Source organism: Oryctolagus cuniculus, chromosome 6 (genome assembly GCF_964237555.1).
Source record: "Oryctolagus cuniculus chromosome 6, mOryCun1.1, whole genome shotgun sequence".
NCBI classification, from domain to species: Eukaryota; Metazoa; Chordata; class Mammalia; order Lagomorpha; family Leporidae; genus Oryctolagus; species Oryctolagus cuniculus.
In genome coordinates this window covers 165,422,846-165,439,424 of record NC_091437.1, presented here as the reverse complement: position 1 = coordinate 165,439,424, position 16,579 = coordinate 165,422,846, and the positions used below count along the sequence as shown (strand labels likewise).

General features: G+C 56.8%; 1 protein-coding gene across 2 annotated transcripts in view; it reads left to right on the top strand.

Annotated features, from left to right (window-relative positions):
• TRAPPC9 (trafficking protein particle complex subunit 9) overlaps positions 1–16,579 on the top strand; it is a 562,730-nt gene that overhangs the window by 131,925 nt on the left and 414,226 nt on the right. For both annotated transcript variants that reach the window (XM_070075538.1, XM_070075537.1), the window contains 3 exons: positions 6,104–6,249; positions 12,818–12,903; positions 15,375–15,501. In XM_070075538.1, the coding sequence (XP_069931639.1) occupies positions 6,104–6,249; positions 12,818–12,903; positions 15,375–15,501 (359 nt within the window). The remainder of the gene's footprint in view (positions 1–6,103; positions 6,250–12,817; positions 12,904–15,374; positions 15,502–16,579) is intronic.

Below are 16,579 nucleotides of genomic sequence, written 5' to 3'. Positions count from 1 at the left end.
ACCGCCCCAGGTCCACGCCCCCAAACCTTATGATGGCGGTGAAGCTGCAGGATTGTTGGCCACTGGGGCGGGGGTGGGGGAGTGGACGTTAGGAGTCAGCCCTCAGTCCAGGCCCCATGCAGTGCGTTGTAACCCACTCAGCCTGCCATGCTGTCCCGGGCACAGAGGCCATGCTGTGGGGCCAGACAGCACACTGGTGGGAGCTGCCCTTCCCTCCTCCGAGAGGGAGGCCGTGGACAGCGCTCTATTTTGTGAGGTGTGTTGCCTCTTCCTGAGCTCGTGACATGGTCTGCTAGAGGGGCTGGGTCTGGGGGCCTGTGTTTTTATCCAAGATTGATTTTCATGCACAGATACACGTTCGCCTACTTTAACGTGCTTGCCAGCTTTTGCTTGTGTGCTGTTCTCCTCAGTTTCCGCTGCTTGGAAAGATAAGGAATTAGGACAAACGTGATGTCCTTGCTCTGTAATTCTTCAGCCTCTAGTGTTTTTCTTCTCCTGTCCAAGCAAGATCTTTCTTCTCCAGAGATATGCCCTGGGTCGTGCTTCTGGAACAGGCCGTGGGAGCTTCCTCCTCCGAATCCCTCTCCGTCACAGGCATCTGATGCGTAAGCACTTCTCTGGGCTTCAGGAAGGAGGAACTGTAGCTAACAGTTATTGATGGGACTTCTTAAGGCCAAACATTAATAACTTCCTTTAATGTAAAATTGGAAAAACCATAGGATTCTGCCCAGTAGACTTGTATCCAAACTCTGTTTTCTGTAATTAATCGTGTGACTGTGGGAGAACCATTTCGCTTCTCTGTGCCTTCATCTCCTCCTCGCAGAGTGAGCCGCTGGTGCCGAGCTCCTGCGAGGACTGAGTGAGACGCTGGGGAAGTGCAGTGGAAGCAGCAGAGGTCTCTGCAGGTCCGTGTTCTGGAAGCTCCAGGGAGCTCTTGCACTGATTAAAGTGACTTTACCGTTTCCTGCCAGTTAATGCTTTTGCCTATACATACAAGTATTAAGTTATGTCAGCTGAAGTAAATCCATCGCTCCCTATGAAATGAAATGTGACTTTATTTACTCTTGAAAATTCATGTTACTTAGAGCTGGAGCTAGGAAATGAGGAGTGCTTGTGTTGGTCCATGTGTCTCTCATCCGATTGTCATCTCTCTCTGTCACTCTCACCCTCTCATCTGTCCATCCATCCATTTATCCATCTTCCTGTCTCTCTCTCCCCATCTGTTTTTATAATCTATCCATCCACCCACCTACCTTTCTGTTTGCCCATCTGTCTATATATCTGTCGATTACCAGTCTGTCTGACCGTCTTTCTATCTATCCATCTTTCTATCTATCCACTGTCTGTCCTTCCACCCATCTGTCCACCTGCCTACTTTGCTATATGTATACTTATGGTTTCCTGTAACATATTATTATATGATAAACTCCATCCTATTGTTCTGATGCTTGCATCATTCCTGATTTGGCCAGTGGGGGCCCCTTCAAGAAGACGGCTGTGTCCTTTGTCACATGCGTAGGGTTCGTTTTATCTAACACTCCCCTGCTCCAGCCCTGCAGTCAGCCATTTCTTCAAGAGCTCTGGCTCCTTGCAGTGGAGGATGGCATGTAGAACGAGATCGCAGGTGCTGGGTGTACACGTTGCCCCCGGAGGGCCTGCTAGGCAGAGTGTCTGTTTACGTACATGTATTACGTGCACCCAGGGTTATGTCTGGAGTTATTTCTGTATTTGGACACCTTGAAAACCACGGGGTCATGTGGGTGCCTGCAGTTGCAGCCCAGCCCAGCCGGCTGTGTTGCAGGTGTCTCACATCTGCAGCCCCTTCTCTGGAAGTGAGGACCCTGCCCTCCACTGTCGTGGACAGCTACCTCTCTGTTTTCTCGTCTGTCACCTGTTGTTGTCCTGTGTGTCTCCTTGTGCAGCTCTACCTGCCTGTGCTGGGCCACTGCTGCACCCATCCCATGGGCCCGTCCTGCTCTGCCTGGACCCCGTCACCCATGCTGGGCCGGTGCAGGCACCCACCTGGCTCTGCCCTCCCTGGTGGCATCAGGACTGACTTGTTAGGGGCAGGAAGGGAAGGGGGTGAGTGCTGTTGGATGCGTTTTGATCAGTGAAGACACTCGTCCTTAGACTCTTAGTCTAGCCTGCTCGGCTCGCCTAGAAATGGTTCAAGTGGTTATTGTGCGGGTGCTGTTCTGCCTTATTTCCTAGAGCGTTTGCAGCAGCACACATAAATATACATTAAAAATAGTCCTGCCAGAGTGATGGGAGAGCAAGGGCGCGATGGGAAAATAAAAGGACAAGTTCTGTTAGTACCTAGTAGTCTTAAGGTACCATGTGAGAGCTGGAAGGGGCAAAGCATGACCCGGCTGTGGCCAACAAGAAGTCAGCCTGCTGGGTGCTGAGGTCCTCTGTCTCATGAGCAGACACGTCCAGTCCCCCTGGGGAGACACGTCTTCCTGGTGACGAGGCTCGTGGGGTCTCGGGAGACCTTGGGTACAGAGGATGGCTTCCTGCACAACATCACTGCAGAGGTCTCCTCCAGTCCCAGCAGTCGGCTGTGCACACGCAGGGTGTGTCGCCCCAGTGTGCTCACCGACGGCCAGCGGTGTGGCTGGCTGGCTGCTGTCTGGCTTGCTCCAGCACCACCACCAAGAATGTCCAGAATGACGGATGGACTGCTGACACATCAGCTTTGCCTGGTGAATGTGATTTCTCCTAAGTGAGCTTTTGGCAGGAGTCAGGCAGCACCTTGCAGAGTTATGTTCTCAGGCATCAGAGAGAGGCGGCTGGGCGTGGGGGTGCTGACTGAGGGCGGCAGCTGCCTGTCACAGGTGCTTGGTTCCTGGCAGTCGGCCGGCGAGCTGGTATGGGATGCTTAACTAGAGGCACCGCATGCAGGTGGTCTGCTCCTCCTCAGTCTTGCTTCTCATCCTCACCTAGAGTTGGAACATGATGTCAGAGCCAAGTCCTGCACTGATGGGATGCGAGGGTGGAAGCCTCCTGCAGTCCCACTGCCTAGGAGTGCCTACTGGGAGATCCTGCATTGATGGGATGCGAGGGTGGAAGCCTCCTGCAGTCCCATGGCCTAGGAGTGCCTACTGGGAGATCCCAGGTCTTTGGTGGGTGTCACCCAGAAAAGATAGCTCTCATGTGATTGTGGATGCCTGAGTCGGCCCAGCGGTTGTGTCCCCTTCCTGGCTGGCCAGGGGGTCCTTCTTCTGTGTGCGCTCCACTCCTGCCATCTGCTGCCCTCAGAGACGCACACCAGATGCCGCGTCCAGTCTTGGAGTTGAACCTCCAAAAACAGTGAGCTACATAAACCCGTCTTTCTGCATGGGTATTTGTCCCAGGTATTTTGCTGGCTAGTCCTATACAGCAGCTCTGTGGACTGGGCCATAGTCTTCCTCAGCAATCCAGTCTGTGGCTCTTTTAATGTAGTAGCCGATGATTTCAAAGTCCTATGCCCAGGAACGCTTAATTTAAAAAAATATTGCACGTCCCCCTGCTGGCTGCAGGAAGCCTCAGCGGAGGTGCCTGTGGAGAGTGAAGCACCTTGTTAGTGCTACGCATAAGCTGCCTGGAAGGTCCCTGCCTGTGCTGGGGAGGGAGGGAGCACACCTGCGGTACAGAGCTGTCACACGCACCTGAGGAGAGCCCTCCTCCTGATTCTGGTGCCAGAACAGATGATTGAAGCCGCTTTCCTTTCTGTTGAAGTCTCTCAGTTTTTGACGATAAAACCGTTTTAGCAATTTACAGGAAAATACTTACCTCTTCTCTGGAGCAGGAGAGCCTGAACTAACCTCACCCCTAAATGGTTTCAAGTAATTATGATGCAAATTAATAATAAAAGAGGAGACAAAGTGCATTTCTATTTTAATTCTATTGCAGAATTCAATTAATCTAATATGTATTGAGTGCCCAAGACGGGTCTGGCCCTGTGCTAACTGCCAGGGACTCAGTCATGGTCAAGGGTGACCTCATCTGCCAGGAGGGCTGCCAAGCCCTCCGTGGGCACTGCTGTCCGGAGGTCCTGCCGAGGACAGTCAGTTCAGATTACAAGCCTTCCACTTGATTCTCCACAGAATTGCCCACAGAGGGGGATGACCAGTAGTTAGAGCACCAGCCACAAATAACCATGCAGACCAAAAGCACACCTTATTAAAGAAGAAATAGGTGCCATTTCCCGCTCTCCAGTGAGCCTCCGAGTTGGGGTGGTGATGGGTGGGGAGTCTGTTTTTTTAGGAGCTATCGCTGAGCTCCTACCTGGCAAAGAGCCCTAGAGTTACTGAAGGCATTGAAATTGCTAAGAATCAAGGATCTGAATCCTCCAGTTAGAGTTCTGAGTGCCTTTGGTGCTTTTGCAACTTAAAGTTTAGGTTTAATTACGCAGCGTGAGGAGGGATCATACACATTTAATCACACAGAGGCTGAGAGGCCCAGCACTGAGGCAAGCTGTCAGCCTCACAGGTGCCCAGGGTGCGGGCCCTGTGCTCTCAGCAGTTGTGAGCCCTGGTCCTGCATTTTCTCCCCTACTTGGTATCCTCCTGGAAGTAGTTCTCAAGCCAGGGCTGTTGGAGCCAGTGAGGAATGTCTGTTGCATTCGGGAGTCAGAGCGGGGAGGTCCTGTCCTCCCCTGCAGTGTGGTCAGTGCAGGACCTGGAGCGTGGGCGGCCTCCACCTGTGGCCCGGTGAGGCCTCTCACAGCCATCGCCCTTCTGTTACCTGCTCTCCAGTGCTGCCTTCCACGCTTCCCCAGAAGGCAGGCTGAGGAACTAAGAGGGGAGGAGAGAAAGGGGTGCTGTTTGTTCTGTCTCTTCCCTCCCGTCCACTTGGTTTTTGGTTGCTTTGCCTGATTCCAGTTAGCCACGGTGTGCTGAGCAGAGCCAGGCTTTCCAGATGGAATCTGAAAGAACATTCCTTCTCTGGGGCTGCTTGCCCCGGGGATCCTGCTCCACCACAGGCAGTGTCACAGGCTGAATGCGTGAGTTCTGTGGCGATCTGTGCCAAACAAATTATGTTGTCTTTAGGGAGGACCTTGGACAGTTTTCTGTGGTGGTGGTGGGGGCATATTTTATAAAATGACATAGACGCAGAAACTTGAGCTATGACCACTCAGCAGGGTGCTTTTCTGGCTGACCTTGCCTTCAGTGCTTTGCCGCGATGAAGTCTGATGCCAGCCGGGCCCTCTTCCAGGCCCCCGAGCTCTCTGGGGCTGTTCCGTGGTCCTGGCTGCTTCACCTTCCCTGCGTCTGGCCTTACAGTCGTGTAGGGAGAAAGCAGGAGGCCCGGGTATCGCTTTGCCATGCTTCCTCTGGGAGGGACCGGCCTGGCTCCCACCCCTTCCCCGGGGTCAGAGCTGCTCCCGTGGCCTTATCTCTGGGAGGTGGGGGTGGAGGGGCATGCAGGTGCGTTGCCGCAGGGTTGCTGTCATACCTGTTCTCCCCCATCCAAAGGGGGCTCCTTGTCGTCTGGGTCCCAGACCCAGCAGTATTCCTGAGCTGATCCACCACCTTGCCAAGACAATCTCCCAGGAGAGACACCCCCCCCCCCCCCCGCCATGGTTTCAGAGCCAGCATCTCCTGCTGTCATCCATGTCCAGCTGTGGGATTTGGGGCTGTGCACTTAATCTCTTGTTTGGTAACGACACCCAAGCTGAGACAGTGGATGTGATGCGTCAGTGAGACCACACAGATGAAGTGTGGGGTTGGTTCTCGGTGAGTGTCTGTGAGCCGACCCACCCCAGGGAGGCAGAGTAAGGGTCAGGTGGCACTGACGGGAAAGCAGAGGTGCTGTTGGCCTCTGACCTCCTGGAGCCCAGGGCAGCCCAGCCTGCTGGTTGCAGTAGCAGTGGGGGCTCACCCTGGACCTTGTCTGTGGGGCCAGGGGAAAGCGGCTGTGCCCCTGCCCCGGGGCGGGCGCGTTTCTGGGACCTCCTGGGCTCACTGTGTGTGGCATTTGGCCGCCTTGCCTGGCTGCTGACTTTGAGGGCTTTCCCTTCCTTTGGTTCATCTCCTCTGACCGATCCACTGTTGCTCCCACACGTCCTGTGTCTGAGGCCAGGCCATTGTGGCCGCTGACGTCTCTGTGCCATTTGTCACAGGCGCGTGAAGCTGTTGAACCTCCCCGCCAGCCTCCGGCCACAGAAAATGAAGAGCGCGCTGGGTCAGAACGTGTCGGCCAAGAGCCCCTTCATCTACTCGCCGATCATCGCGCACAACCGCGGGGAAGAGCGCAACAAGAAGATAGGTAGGCCCCGTGGCCCCAGCTCTGTCCCCCGCCCTGCCTCCCGCTGCCCCTGGCGCCTCTGGATGTCAGCGCAAAGCCCCAGGCTGGCCACGTGTGTGCCTTTCCTCCCTCGGAAGCTTGTCTGGTTGGCTGCCTTTGGCAGGCAGCTGTCCGTGGAGCTGAGTTTTAAAGATCTGTTTCATCGAAGGCGTTTTCAGGAAGGTCCCAGGAACTGGAAAGAGCTGTGTTCATCGAGTGGCAGTGGAGATGAGCGTGATCTCACACGGTCCGTGCCGACTTCCCACCCAGCAGAGAAAGCTCCGCTCCGGGGTTGGGCCGTGTCCCTGGTGCTGTTTCCCTGTGAATGCGGGGAGAGGGGGAGCAGAACCCTGGTTCTCTTGAAGACCTTGCCTCTGCCCTTCCTTCTCCAATCTCCCCGCCCCTTCCCAGCTACAGCCGCTCATGTCTCTTCTGTCACTGGCCCAGGGCACAGTGTGCCCCAGGCCTGCCCTGACCTGTGTCCTGGTGTCCTTTGCAAGGCCTGGCCATGGCTTGAGCTTTCTCCCTCACTGCCCTGGAGACAGACCCCAGGGTCTCCTTGCATGTGGGGCGGGGATCGCCCGTCATGCTGGTTGGCCTGTGCGTCCCCATGACTCAAGGGGCAGGGGGCAGGGGCCTGCATTTCCTAGACAAGGAGCCCGAGCTTAGGGAGGGCTGGCCCTGGCCAGAGGCTGACCACCCTTGGTCCCCTTTTGGTGTGCAGGCCCAAGGCCGCCAGCAGCTCTCTCGCTCTCGGCTTTTGATCCTCGGCGCTTTCTGTGCTGCCTCTTTATTTCCATTTTTGATTCCCGTGCCTCCTCCAGAATGTGGCCGACACGTTCTGACCCCCGCCGCCTGCCTGTCCTGACCCCCCGCCTCTCTCACCTCTGCTTCTCAGATCCAGCCACGTGACTCCTTTCTGCTCTTTGAACACCACGACTTGTCCCGGTCCCATGGCTTTGGTCTCTGCCTGGACCTTGTCCCGCTGCTGTCCCTGCCTCACTCACAGTCACGCAGTTTGGGTCTCTGTTCAAATGTCGCCTTCTCAGAGGGGGAATCTGCTGCTCCCAGCACTTTGTTTGTTTGTTTATTTATTTTTTGACAGGCAGAGTGGACAGTGAGAGAGAGAGAGACAGAGAGAAAGGTCTTCCTTTTGCTGTTGGCTCACCCTCCAATGGCCACTGCGGCCGGTGCATCGTGCCAGGAGCCAGGTGCTTCTCCTGGTCTCCCGTGCAGGTGCAGGGCCCAAGCACTTGGGCCATCCTCCACTGCACTCCCGGGCCACAGCAGAGAGCTGGCCTGGAAGAGGAGCAACCGGGACAGAATCCGGCACCCCGACCGGGACTAGAACCCGGGGTGCCAGCGCCGCTAGGCGGAGGATTAGCCTATTGAGCCGCGGCGCCGGCCTCCCAGCACTTTGGAGGCTACCCTGCCCTCAGCATCCCTAGCTTGCCCCTCAGTAGTACCTTTCCCCTACTCAAATAGACGTTTGCCTCTTCATGGCTTCCCTCCCGCAATGTAGCAAGAGGCCGGGAGCTCTGTGCTGCTCCCTGCCCCGTCCCTAGTGCCCACAGCACAATGAAAGAGTGAATGGAGTGGACGGAGCTTGCCCAGGACCTCACTGCCGGGGGAACTGGCCTCGCAGCCCAGTCTGTGCTGTCCGCAGTGCCGCGTTGTCCCCGGCAGAAGGGACACCGGAGCGCTGTGTGGAGCTCCTCATCGTAGTGAGTGTGTCTCCTGTAATCCGGCACTGCTGGCCTTAGCTCCTGGCAGGGCCTCACCGTAACCATCACCAGCAGCTGCAGGCTGTCAGAACTCCCTGGAAACAGTGCGTCTGGAGGTAAAGTTGTCTGCTCCGCTGCAGGGCGAGGCCGAGGTGGGAGTCCTAGACAGACCTGTGCTCTCTGTCCCTGCAGATCACTTCTTCGTTCAGACGCTGCTTGAGAAGAGGCTGGCTCGTAGTTTTGTGCCTTTAGTTGTCTTGTTAATTTTGGAGGAGTTGATTTTTATCTCGTTTTATAGATGGAAAAACAGACTAAGAGAGAGGGTTTCCTACAGGTTACTCAGCTGGTTAGTGGCAAAGCCAAGAGCTGGGCTCGCACATCCCCAGACCAAGTATCCCGCTCCGAGGGGTGCTCTCTGGTTTGCTCTAACGCACATGCGCACCTGGTGTGGGCCCCAGTTAGATGCAGATGACGCCTGGCTCCTGAGGGCTCAGGTACAGCGTCCTGGCTTCATGGTGGCGTGGCAGCCACCTGTACACCATTCTGTCCTTTGCTGTCAGTGTTCAGTAAATCATGTGAGCCCAGCTCCTGGCTGTGTAAGTATTCCAACCACGTTGACACTGGGCTGCACTGAGCTAAGCCAGAGGGGTGCAGCCTGCCCCTACCCACCCAGTTCATGCAGGCCGGACAAGTGCATGGGGAGTCGAACAGGGAGACAGGATGTCGGTGAGCGTTCTCCAGAACCACAGGCCAGCACAGCACAGGTGCTCCTGGGTACCTCCCCTTTGAGCCTGAGCAAAGACTGAGCGCTGGGGAGGCGGGGCCAGAGAGGCTCTAGAGCAGACTTGTACGGAGGGCTTAGGGGCTGGAGGCCAGGCTCCTCCTCTTGAGGCCAGCTGTGTGATCCACGGGGCCCAGCACAGCAGGGGATCGCGGGGCCCCTGGTTACAACATTATTAAGGATTCAAAGACAGCAACATCAGAGCCTTAAACCCAAGGCTTCGGAGCTTGGCTTGGAGTCTCTGCCTTTGTGGCTCGTGCCCAGCATCCAGCCTCATTACTGTTCTTTGTTCTTAAGCAGTTGATGGGCTTCCTTTTGTGAACGAGGCCCGGCGCCGACACCAGGTGGGAGTTCTCATCGTGGTGGGATGCTGGTGCTGCAGGTGCCTGTTCACGGAGAGGGTGGAGACCGAGGGGTGCACATCGCCTGCCCTGGGCCGGCCAGCCAGGGCACGGCAGGGCCCGTCTCCTTCCCTCGGCTTAGCTCGGCACTCAGGGACTGACGGTTTGTTTACTTATTTTCATTTTATTTGAAAGGGAGAGACTGAGAGAGAGTGAGGGAGGGAGGGAGACGTGGAGAGAGATCTTCCATCCACAAGTTCACTCTTCAAACGCTTACAACAGCCAGGGCCGGGCCAGTTCAAAGACGGGAGCCCAGAACTCAGTGATCCAGGTGGCAAGGACCTGAGTACCGAGCTGTCACCTCCTGCCTCCCGGGGTGCACGTTAGCAGGAAGCTGGAATTGGAGGTGGAGCAGGGATGCAAACCCAGGCATTCTGATCTGGGATGCAGGCATCCCCAGTGGTGTCTGAACCGCCGTGCCACACGCCCTCCGCTCTTGTCCTCTGTGGTACGGTTTCCATCACAGTAGGAAGTGCCTGCTCATCTGCTCGTTCAGTGGGTGATGTCAGACTTCGTGCTTTTCTGAAATGCCTGTAACTGGAGGCTCAGCTGAGACGCATGGTGTTTGTTGAACACTCACGGGTGGGAGAGTAGACTCTGTTCCGCGACTTCTGATAGCTTTTTGACAGAGTTCTGCCTACAGTGTGAAGACTCGTGTCCCTTTAGCCTGAGATTCTAGTCTCTGTAAGTCCATCTTTAACCGGGCACTGGAGGTGAGGCAGACCCTGAGGGCCAGTGCTAACCACCTGTGCTCTGCCTGCACTGAGTTCCCGGCCTGAGTGCCTGTGTGCAGGCTTCGTCTGGGCCCTGCTCTGAGAGGGATGACGGCACCCAGGGTCCCAGGCAAGGCCTGGAGGGGTGAAGAGATAGATTCCTCCCTCTTGTGAAAGGACCTTGTGGTATCCACAGATCAGGTTGAGGTCACTGCTGCCAGGCAGCGTGGCCTGGACAGGATGTGGCAGCCTGGGGTTGCAGCCTAGCCCTACAGCCCCCACTCTGCACCGTATGACCTTGGACACCGTGTGACCAGGCCACCTGGGCTGCACATGTTCCCTCCATACTGTGGGCACGCTGGGAGCTCACTGGGAGCCTTGTGCTGAGGGTCAGGTGAGAGAATTCCTGAAGTCCCTGCAGATGACGTTTGCAGCGGCACTCGCGTGCCTGGGGCTCGGTTCTGGGATGCAGCAGGCAGTCAGGAGCGCTTCCTCCCACAGGCGGAGGCAGACGTGGCCACGGAAGCACCTGTCTGCACAGGTGATAACGGGCACAGGGGATGGGCCGTTCTCACTGCCGCTGACTCCTGCTCCCCTGCTGTTTCAGGGAGGGACTGTTGAGGCAGGGGCACGGGCAGGGGATTGTCTGTTTCTGACAAAAATCGCTTCTCACAGACTCAGTGATTGACCTTAGACTTACCTGACGTGGACGAAGGCCATCAAAGTACAAATTACTCTTTCCGGCACCCTGGAAAGCACAATGATGATTTTTTGACCATGAGAGAGAACGGATCTGTGATACCAGGCATAAGGAGCTGTTTAAGACACAATGAGTTCTTCATCTTTGGTTGGGGGTGGGCTGGGTGCCAGTCCCCTGCAGGCCAAGGGAGGCTGCTAAGGGTGGAGGGGGCAGGTGGGATGAGCACAGCTGCCCTGGCCCCTTTGTGGAGAAGCCCCTGCAGCTTACCAGAGGCTGACGTCAGACCCTGCAGAGGGAGGGCAGCCTGAGTCCCAGGAGCTACCGAGGGGCAGCCTGGTGGAGGGAGAAAGAGCATGGGTTCCGGAGCTGACAGCCTTGTGTTTTGAGTCTCAGCAATGATTTATCAGGGCTTAGGATGGGCAGGCCCCCACGCCTGTCAGGTAGAGTTTTCCTTCTTTGTAAAATAAGACAAGTGCTGGTTCCGACCAGCTGGCGGTCGGTCCTGCACTGTGTTACTCGGTGCCATCCTCTCGTGAGTGGATCCAAGATGCCGGCTCCCGGTCATCATCACCGGTGTGGTGGAGCTGGTCCTGGACCCTGTGCAGGCTGCTCCGGCACAGGGTGTTTGCAGAAGCCGAAGGCTCCGTGAAAGCCAAGGAATTCCGGTCAGCAAATGCTGGAAAAGTCTCTTCTTCCCTTCTGCCACCATGTCTCTGCTAGGCCCCCCCGGAGTTCCCAGGCCTGGGCCAGAGTCCCTGTGGCACAAATTGCTGGCGGTGGTTTTCCCAGGCAGCTTTGCCCACCTGCTGAGACCCCGAGTGCCTGCCTTGTGACCCCGGGGTCACTGCTGTTGCCCTGGGGTGAATACAGACAGCAGTGGGGCAGCCGTGTGGAAGGGCTTCCTGCCTCACGCGGGGTCTGACTTTCCTTCTCTGCCTTCCAGTTTCATAGCCGGTGTTCCGGGTGAGAGCCAGGCTCTGCCTGCTGGCGTATCTTGGACGCCGGTCGTGGGTGCCCTGCTGGTGTCTCGTTGCTTTGTAAGAAATCACCAGCTTCCCAGTTTAGAGCAATGCAGATTGATTTCCTCACTGTCTGTGAGATCAGGGCGTCTAGTGGAGTCCTGTGCCCAGGCTGTGTCCACATCTGAGGCTCGTCCAGGGGAGGTCTGTGTCCATACCCCTCTTGTGTCTTCAGCCATTTCCCTGAGGTGGCCTCCCTCAAGTCCCCATACCCTGCTGGCCCCAGCCCCTCCCTCAGGTCCCCATACCCTGCTGGCCCCCAGCCCTGCCCTCAGGTCCCCATACCCTGCTGGCCCCCAGCCCCGCCCTCAGGTCCCCGTTTACCCCTGCTGGCCCCCAGCCCCGCCCTCAGGTCCCCGTTCACCCCTGCTGGCCCCAGCCCCTCCCTCAGGTCCCCGTTCACCCCTGCTGGCCCCCAGCCCCGCCCTCAGGTCCCCCTTCTCCCCTACTGGCCCCCAGCCCCTCCCTCAGGTCCCTGTTCCCCTGCTAGCCCCCAGCCCCTCCTTCAGTTCCCTGTGCTGCAGGCTTGAGTTCCTAGGGGCCACCCCTCCAGGAGGGGTCTGGCCGCTTTTATGGGTGCACTTGATCACGTCTGACCCATCTAGAACAATCTCCCTTTTGAGGAACTCGGTCAGCTGGTTGGGGACCTTCATTAGGTCTACAGGAACCATTCACCTGTGTTCTGTCGTGTGGCCTGGTCATCATGTTCACACTCAGGGTGTGCTTGGGGTCTTGGGGTTGTTTCAGAGTTCTGTCTCCCCCAGTGGCTGCTGAGTTACAACTGACAAGGAGGTGGGCTGGGTGGAGAAGGCATGGTCTTGGGGGGCACAGGTGACCCACACTCTGGGCCTCTTGCCAGTGATCCCAGCCTTCTTCCTGCATTGACAGCCTGTGGGCCCTCAGTGCTGTGTGCTGTAAGGGCCACACCAGGTCCAGCTGTAGCTTTGTGAGGTAGCCTTGGGCGTGCCAGCGGGAGCGCAGCCTGCAGAGGGTGGGGGAGGCACCCTGTGTGTACTGTCAGGACGACGGTGATACCTTGCTTTGCATGGTTTCAGAGAAAGCAGGGGCACACCACGCTTTGAACTCCCATCTTGCGATGGCCGTGGCAGGACCGCCTTGGTGGGAAGAAAACTAGCCGTCAGTGGGCTGATCTGAAACCCGTGAGAAGTTCAGAACTACTGCTAACCCCAGGGTTCTTTCGTGTGTGTCCAGATTTCCAGTGGGTTCAAGGGGACGTGTGTGAAGTCCAGCTGATGGTGTACAACCCCATGCCGTTTGAGCTCCGAGTGGAGAACATGGTACGTACCCCCGCCGGGGCCTCTGTGACCGAGAACTCCAGCGTGTCACTGAAACGCGTCTTTGCTTAGTGTTAGAGGCACTGATTCTGGCACAGAATTCTGTGCACTAATTCTGGCACACTAATTCTGTCTGCTTTGCCGAGATGGTAAGCGTTTGGCGAGGGAAGTCGTGTTTTGGCATTACCATGTCTCATGCTTGCTGCCGAGTAGACATCGGAGGCACAGAGCAACTTGGGGCTTGTGCATGCACCGCGCTTCGCCCATTGGCTGAGGTTGGAAGTCAGCGCTTTGGAGTGCACAGAGCTTCCTGGAGGTTGTTGTGCTGCTGGGAGGGGACACAGGGACGGGCGCAGAGGGAGCTGTAGGGAGGTGCTGTGTTGCTGCGCCACGTAGGTTGTGGAAGAGTCACGCCCTGGGCCCATGCTTGCTTGGGGCACTTGTGCCACCTTCAGGCTACCGTGGGTCCCTTCCCAAGGTTGTCTGTGTGCGACGTGGTTGGGTTCCTTCTAGTTTCATAACTGGTGTTCCAGGTGAGAGCCAGGCTCTTCCTGCTGGTGTCTCGCTGAGGGCCATACCCCGTGCCAGGCCCTGGGTGGGACCTGGGGATACGAGGGCCCATAGCCTCATCCCTGGTGTGGGGGTGCATGGCGTCTGCCTGGAAGAGACGCCCCTGCTGGCTGGGCCAGACTGCAGGGTAGAGCCACAGTTTGCTGTGGGCCAGGACTGTTGGGCAGCCCTGCTGCGTGTGGCTGCTCCCCGAGCCTGTGTTAAGCCTGCAGTCCTGAGACTCACTGAGGACCGGTGTTTCCCCAGCTGTCGGACAAGGCTGCACTGGCCTCAGGACATGGCCGTGGTCAGCCTCTACAGTGGCCGTCTGGCTCTTGGAATCCAAGGGGGGAATTTACCCCGAAGTGGTTGAATTGTCAGATGCCTGCTGCTGTTTCTTGTACATTTTTTTTTCATTTTAAAAGTAGCATTTTTACCTGGTTTAAAAGTAAAAAATGATGTATTTTAATAAATCAGCAAGGGTGGAGACTTAGACAAGGGCAAAGCACCACTTGGGTCTAGCCGGCATACCACGGTGCTGTGTTGAAAGCTGACTTGTGGAACGCTTCAGACGTGCACACGCCACCCACATTTCAGGCAGGCGGCGGTGGCCACACCGCCCTGGCTGTTCTAAAAAGACAGAGAGGCCAGAGTGTCTGTTAGAGATGGACGTGCCCTGTCCACTGCACCCCTCCACACGCACACAGGCAGATCACTCCACGCCTGTGCCTCACATGCGGGCGGCAGGCGTGCGCACTGCTCCCAGAGTGTCTTTGCTGCCGGTGTTCCCTGTGCACAGAGTTAGACAGTGCATGTGCATTCCACACATCCAGCCGTCTACACCACGCGCACATCTGTGCATGCCGTTTTCAGACATCCGACCTCACACCGAGGCCCGGCATCTTGCTTCCCTGCGTTCCGTGTTCGCGCCCTTTCTCCCAGCACACCCACTCTCCTGCCTTGTCCTGCCACAGATAAAAGAGGTTTGTTTTTTTCTTTTTAAAGATTATTTATTTATTTGAAAGTTGAGTCACAGAGTCCCTTTGCTGGTTCACTCTCCAAATGTCCGCCCGAGCCAGGGCTGAGCCAGGCTTGAAGACAGGAGTTCTGTCTGGATCTCCCACATTGGGCCGTCTTCTGCCGTATTCTCAGGCACATTGGCAGGCGGCTGGATCGGAAGTGGAGCAGCCAGGATGCAAACCAGCAGCTATGTGGGATGCTGGTGTTGTAGGCAGCGGCTTTACCTGCTACACCGCAGTGCCGACCCTGGATCTGAGAGTTTGAGGGCTGCCTTGACTACCAACTGTGGAAAGTGGACCCCCCCCCCCCCAACAGGGCGGGACTCTCTGTGTCTTGAGTTCTTTAATTTATCTCAGCAGGGTTCTGTAACTGTGACGAAATCTTGCACATTATTTGTTAGATTTACTCCCAGATAGTTGGAGTTTTTGGTGTCTTGTTAATTTTTTTAAACATTTTATTTTCCAATAGTTGACTGGTAGATTGTTGACATCTTTTAGATTGTGGGAGACCAGGAAGAAGCTCCTGGATCCTGGCTTTGGCCTGGCCCAGCCCCGGCCATTGCAGCCATTAGTGGAGTAAAACAGTAGATGGAAGATCTCTGTCTCTGTTTCCCTCCTGTTTTCAAATAAAACATAAGTCTTTCAAAAAAAGATAAATAAAATTTTTCCTTTGTGTTCATATTCCCATTTGGTACAAGAAGAAAGCAAAGCGAACATCAGAAACATGGTGGAGAGGGCCAGAATCCAGGCAGCGGCTGTTGACCTGACGCCCCGTGCGTCACGTGTGCCTGGGCTCTGCAGTTCTCTGTGGGTTCTAGAAGCCGCAGCCTTCCACTGCCTTGCTCTGGGCTGCCAGGCGTGCGGTGCAGGCTGGTCCTGCTCACGTTGCTCTGTGCCTTGCTGCAGGGGCTGCTGACCAGCGGAGTGGAGTTCGAGTCGCTCCCCGCAGCGCTCTCCCTTCCGGCCGAGTCTGGTCTGTACCCGGTGACACTCGTGGGGGTCCCGCAGACGACTGGAACGATCACCGTGAACGGTAAGGGCTTTTCCGATTGCTGCTGTTGCGGGGCTGCCACACTGCTGCTCCGTACACCGGGGGCCAGAGCCTCTCACCCGTCTCGTTAGTCCTTGTCCATCAAGGGATGGGGAAAGACTGCCTTTCTGTGGGATGTGGTGCGAGTGTGTGGGGTGTGATTGGCACCTGCCAGGCCCCTGCTGCGGTGGGCGGGGCCCTTCCTGTGCTCCTCCGACAGCCTTCCAACAGCGTGGTTCCTACCTCTGCACCCTGACCTTTCCTGAGGCCATGGTGTCCCACGCGCTCTCAGGAAGCCCCTGTCATCTGCTGGACCTCTTGGGAGAGCTGGCTGTGCACGCTGAGCCCTTCTGCCGCCGGTGCCATGGTCCTGCACCCCTCCGCGTCCTGAGTTTAACTCCTGTCTGTGACGTCACTAGTGGCATTTTTCTGCCTAAACCTGGACCAGTTGTTTGGTTTGCTTGGCACTTTAGTGCTCATTTGCCACCCTGCATGTGTGGCGAGCTCTGTCCTCCAGCGTCGGTGACACCACACCCTCCAGATTTTCCGCTGCCTCTTTGGCCCTTCTTCCTCAGTCTTGCTGGTCTCGTGCAGGTGCCCCTGGGCAGCCCAGCCCTCTGACAGGTGCTCCTTGCTCTGTGTTTCTTGTCCTCCTCTCTGTCCTCCGTAAGTCACCTGTGGTGAGGGTGTCCCCAGCCTCACAGCCCTGCAGACTGCTGACCACCCCTGGGGTCGGGTGCCCTTCCCTGGCCTGCACCCCAGCACTTCCCAGCTATCCCCCTGGTGTCCAGTGGGTGGGACACGCATGTTCGACACGTCCAACCCAAGTGTACTGCCTCCCCTCCCCAAAGCAGAGGGGTCTCCTCTGAGACCCCTCTCTCTCCTCTGAAGGCATCATGGTCAGCCAGTGGGAGTCACTTTCCCTTGTCATCAGGCTGAGTTCCCCAGCCCTGTGTGGTCCATCTCTGTGCTCCTCTGCCGAGCCTTCCTGCTGGGTTACACTTTGTTCCTCTGCCTGTGCTGTCTTGCGAGTGCCCTATCCTTTTCCACTTCCTCCGCCACCTGTGTGGGTTTAGTGGCC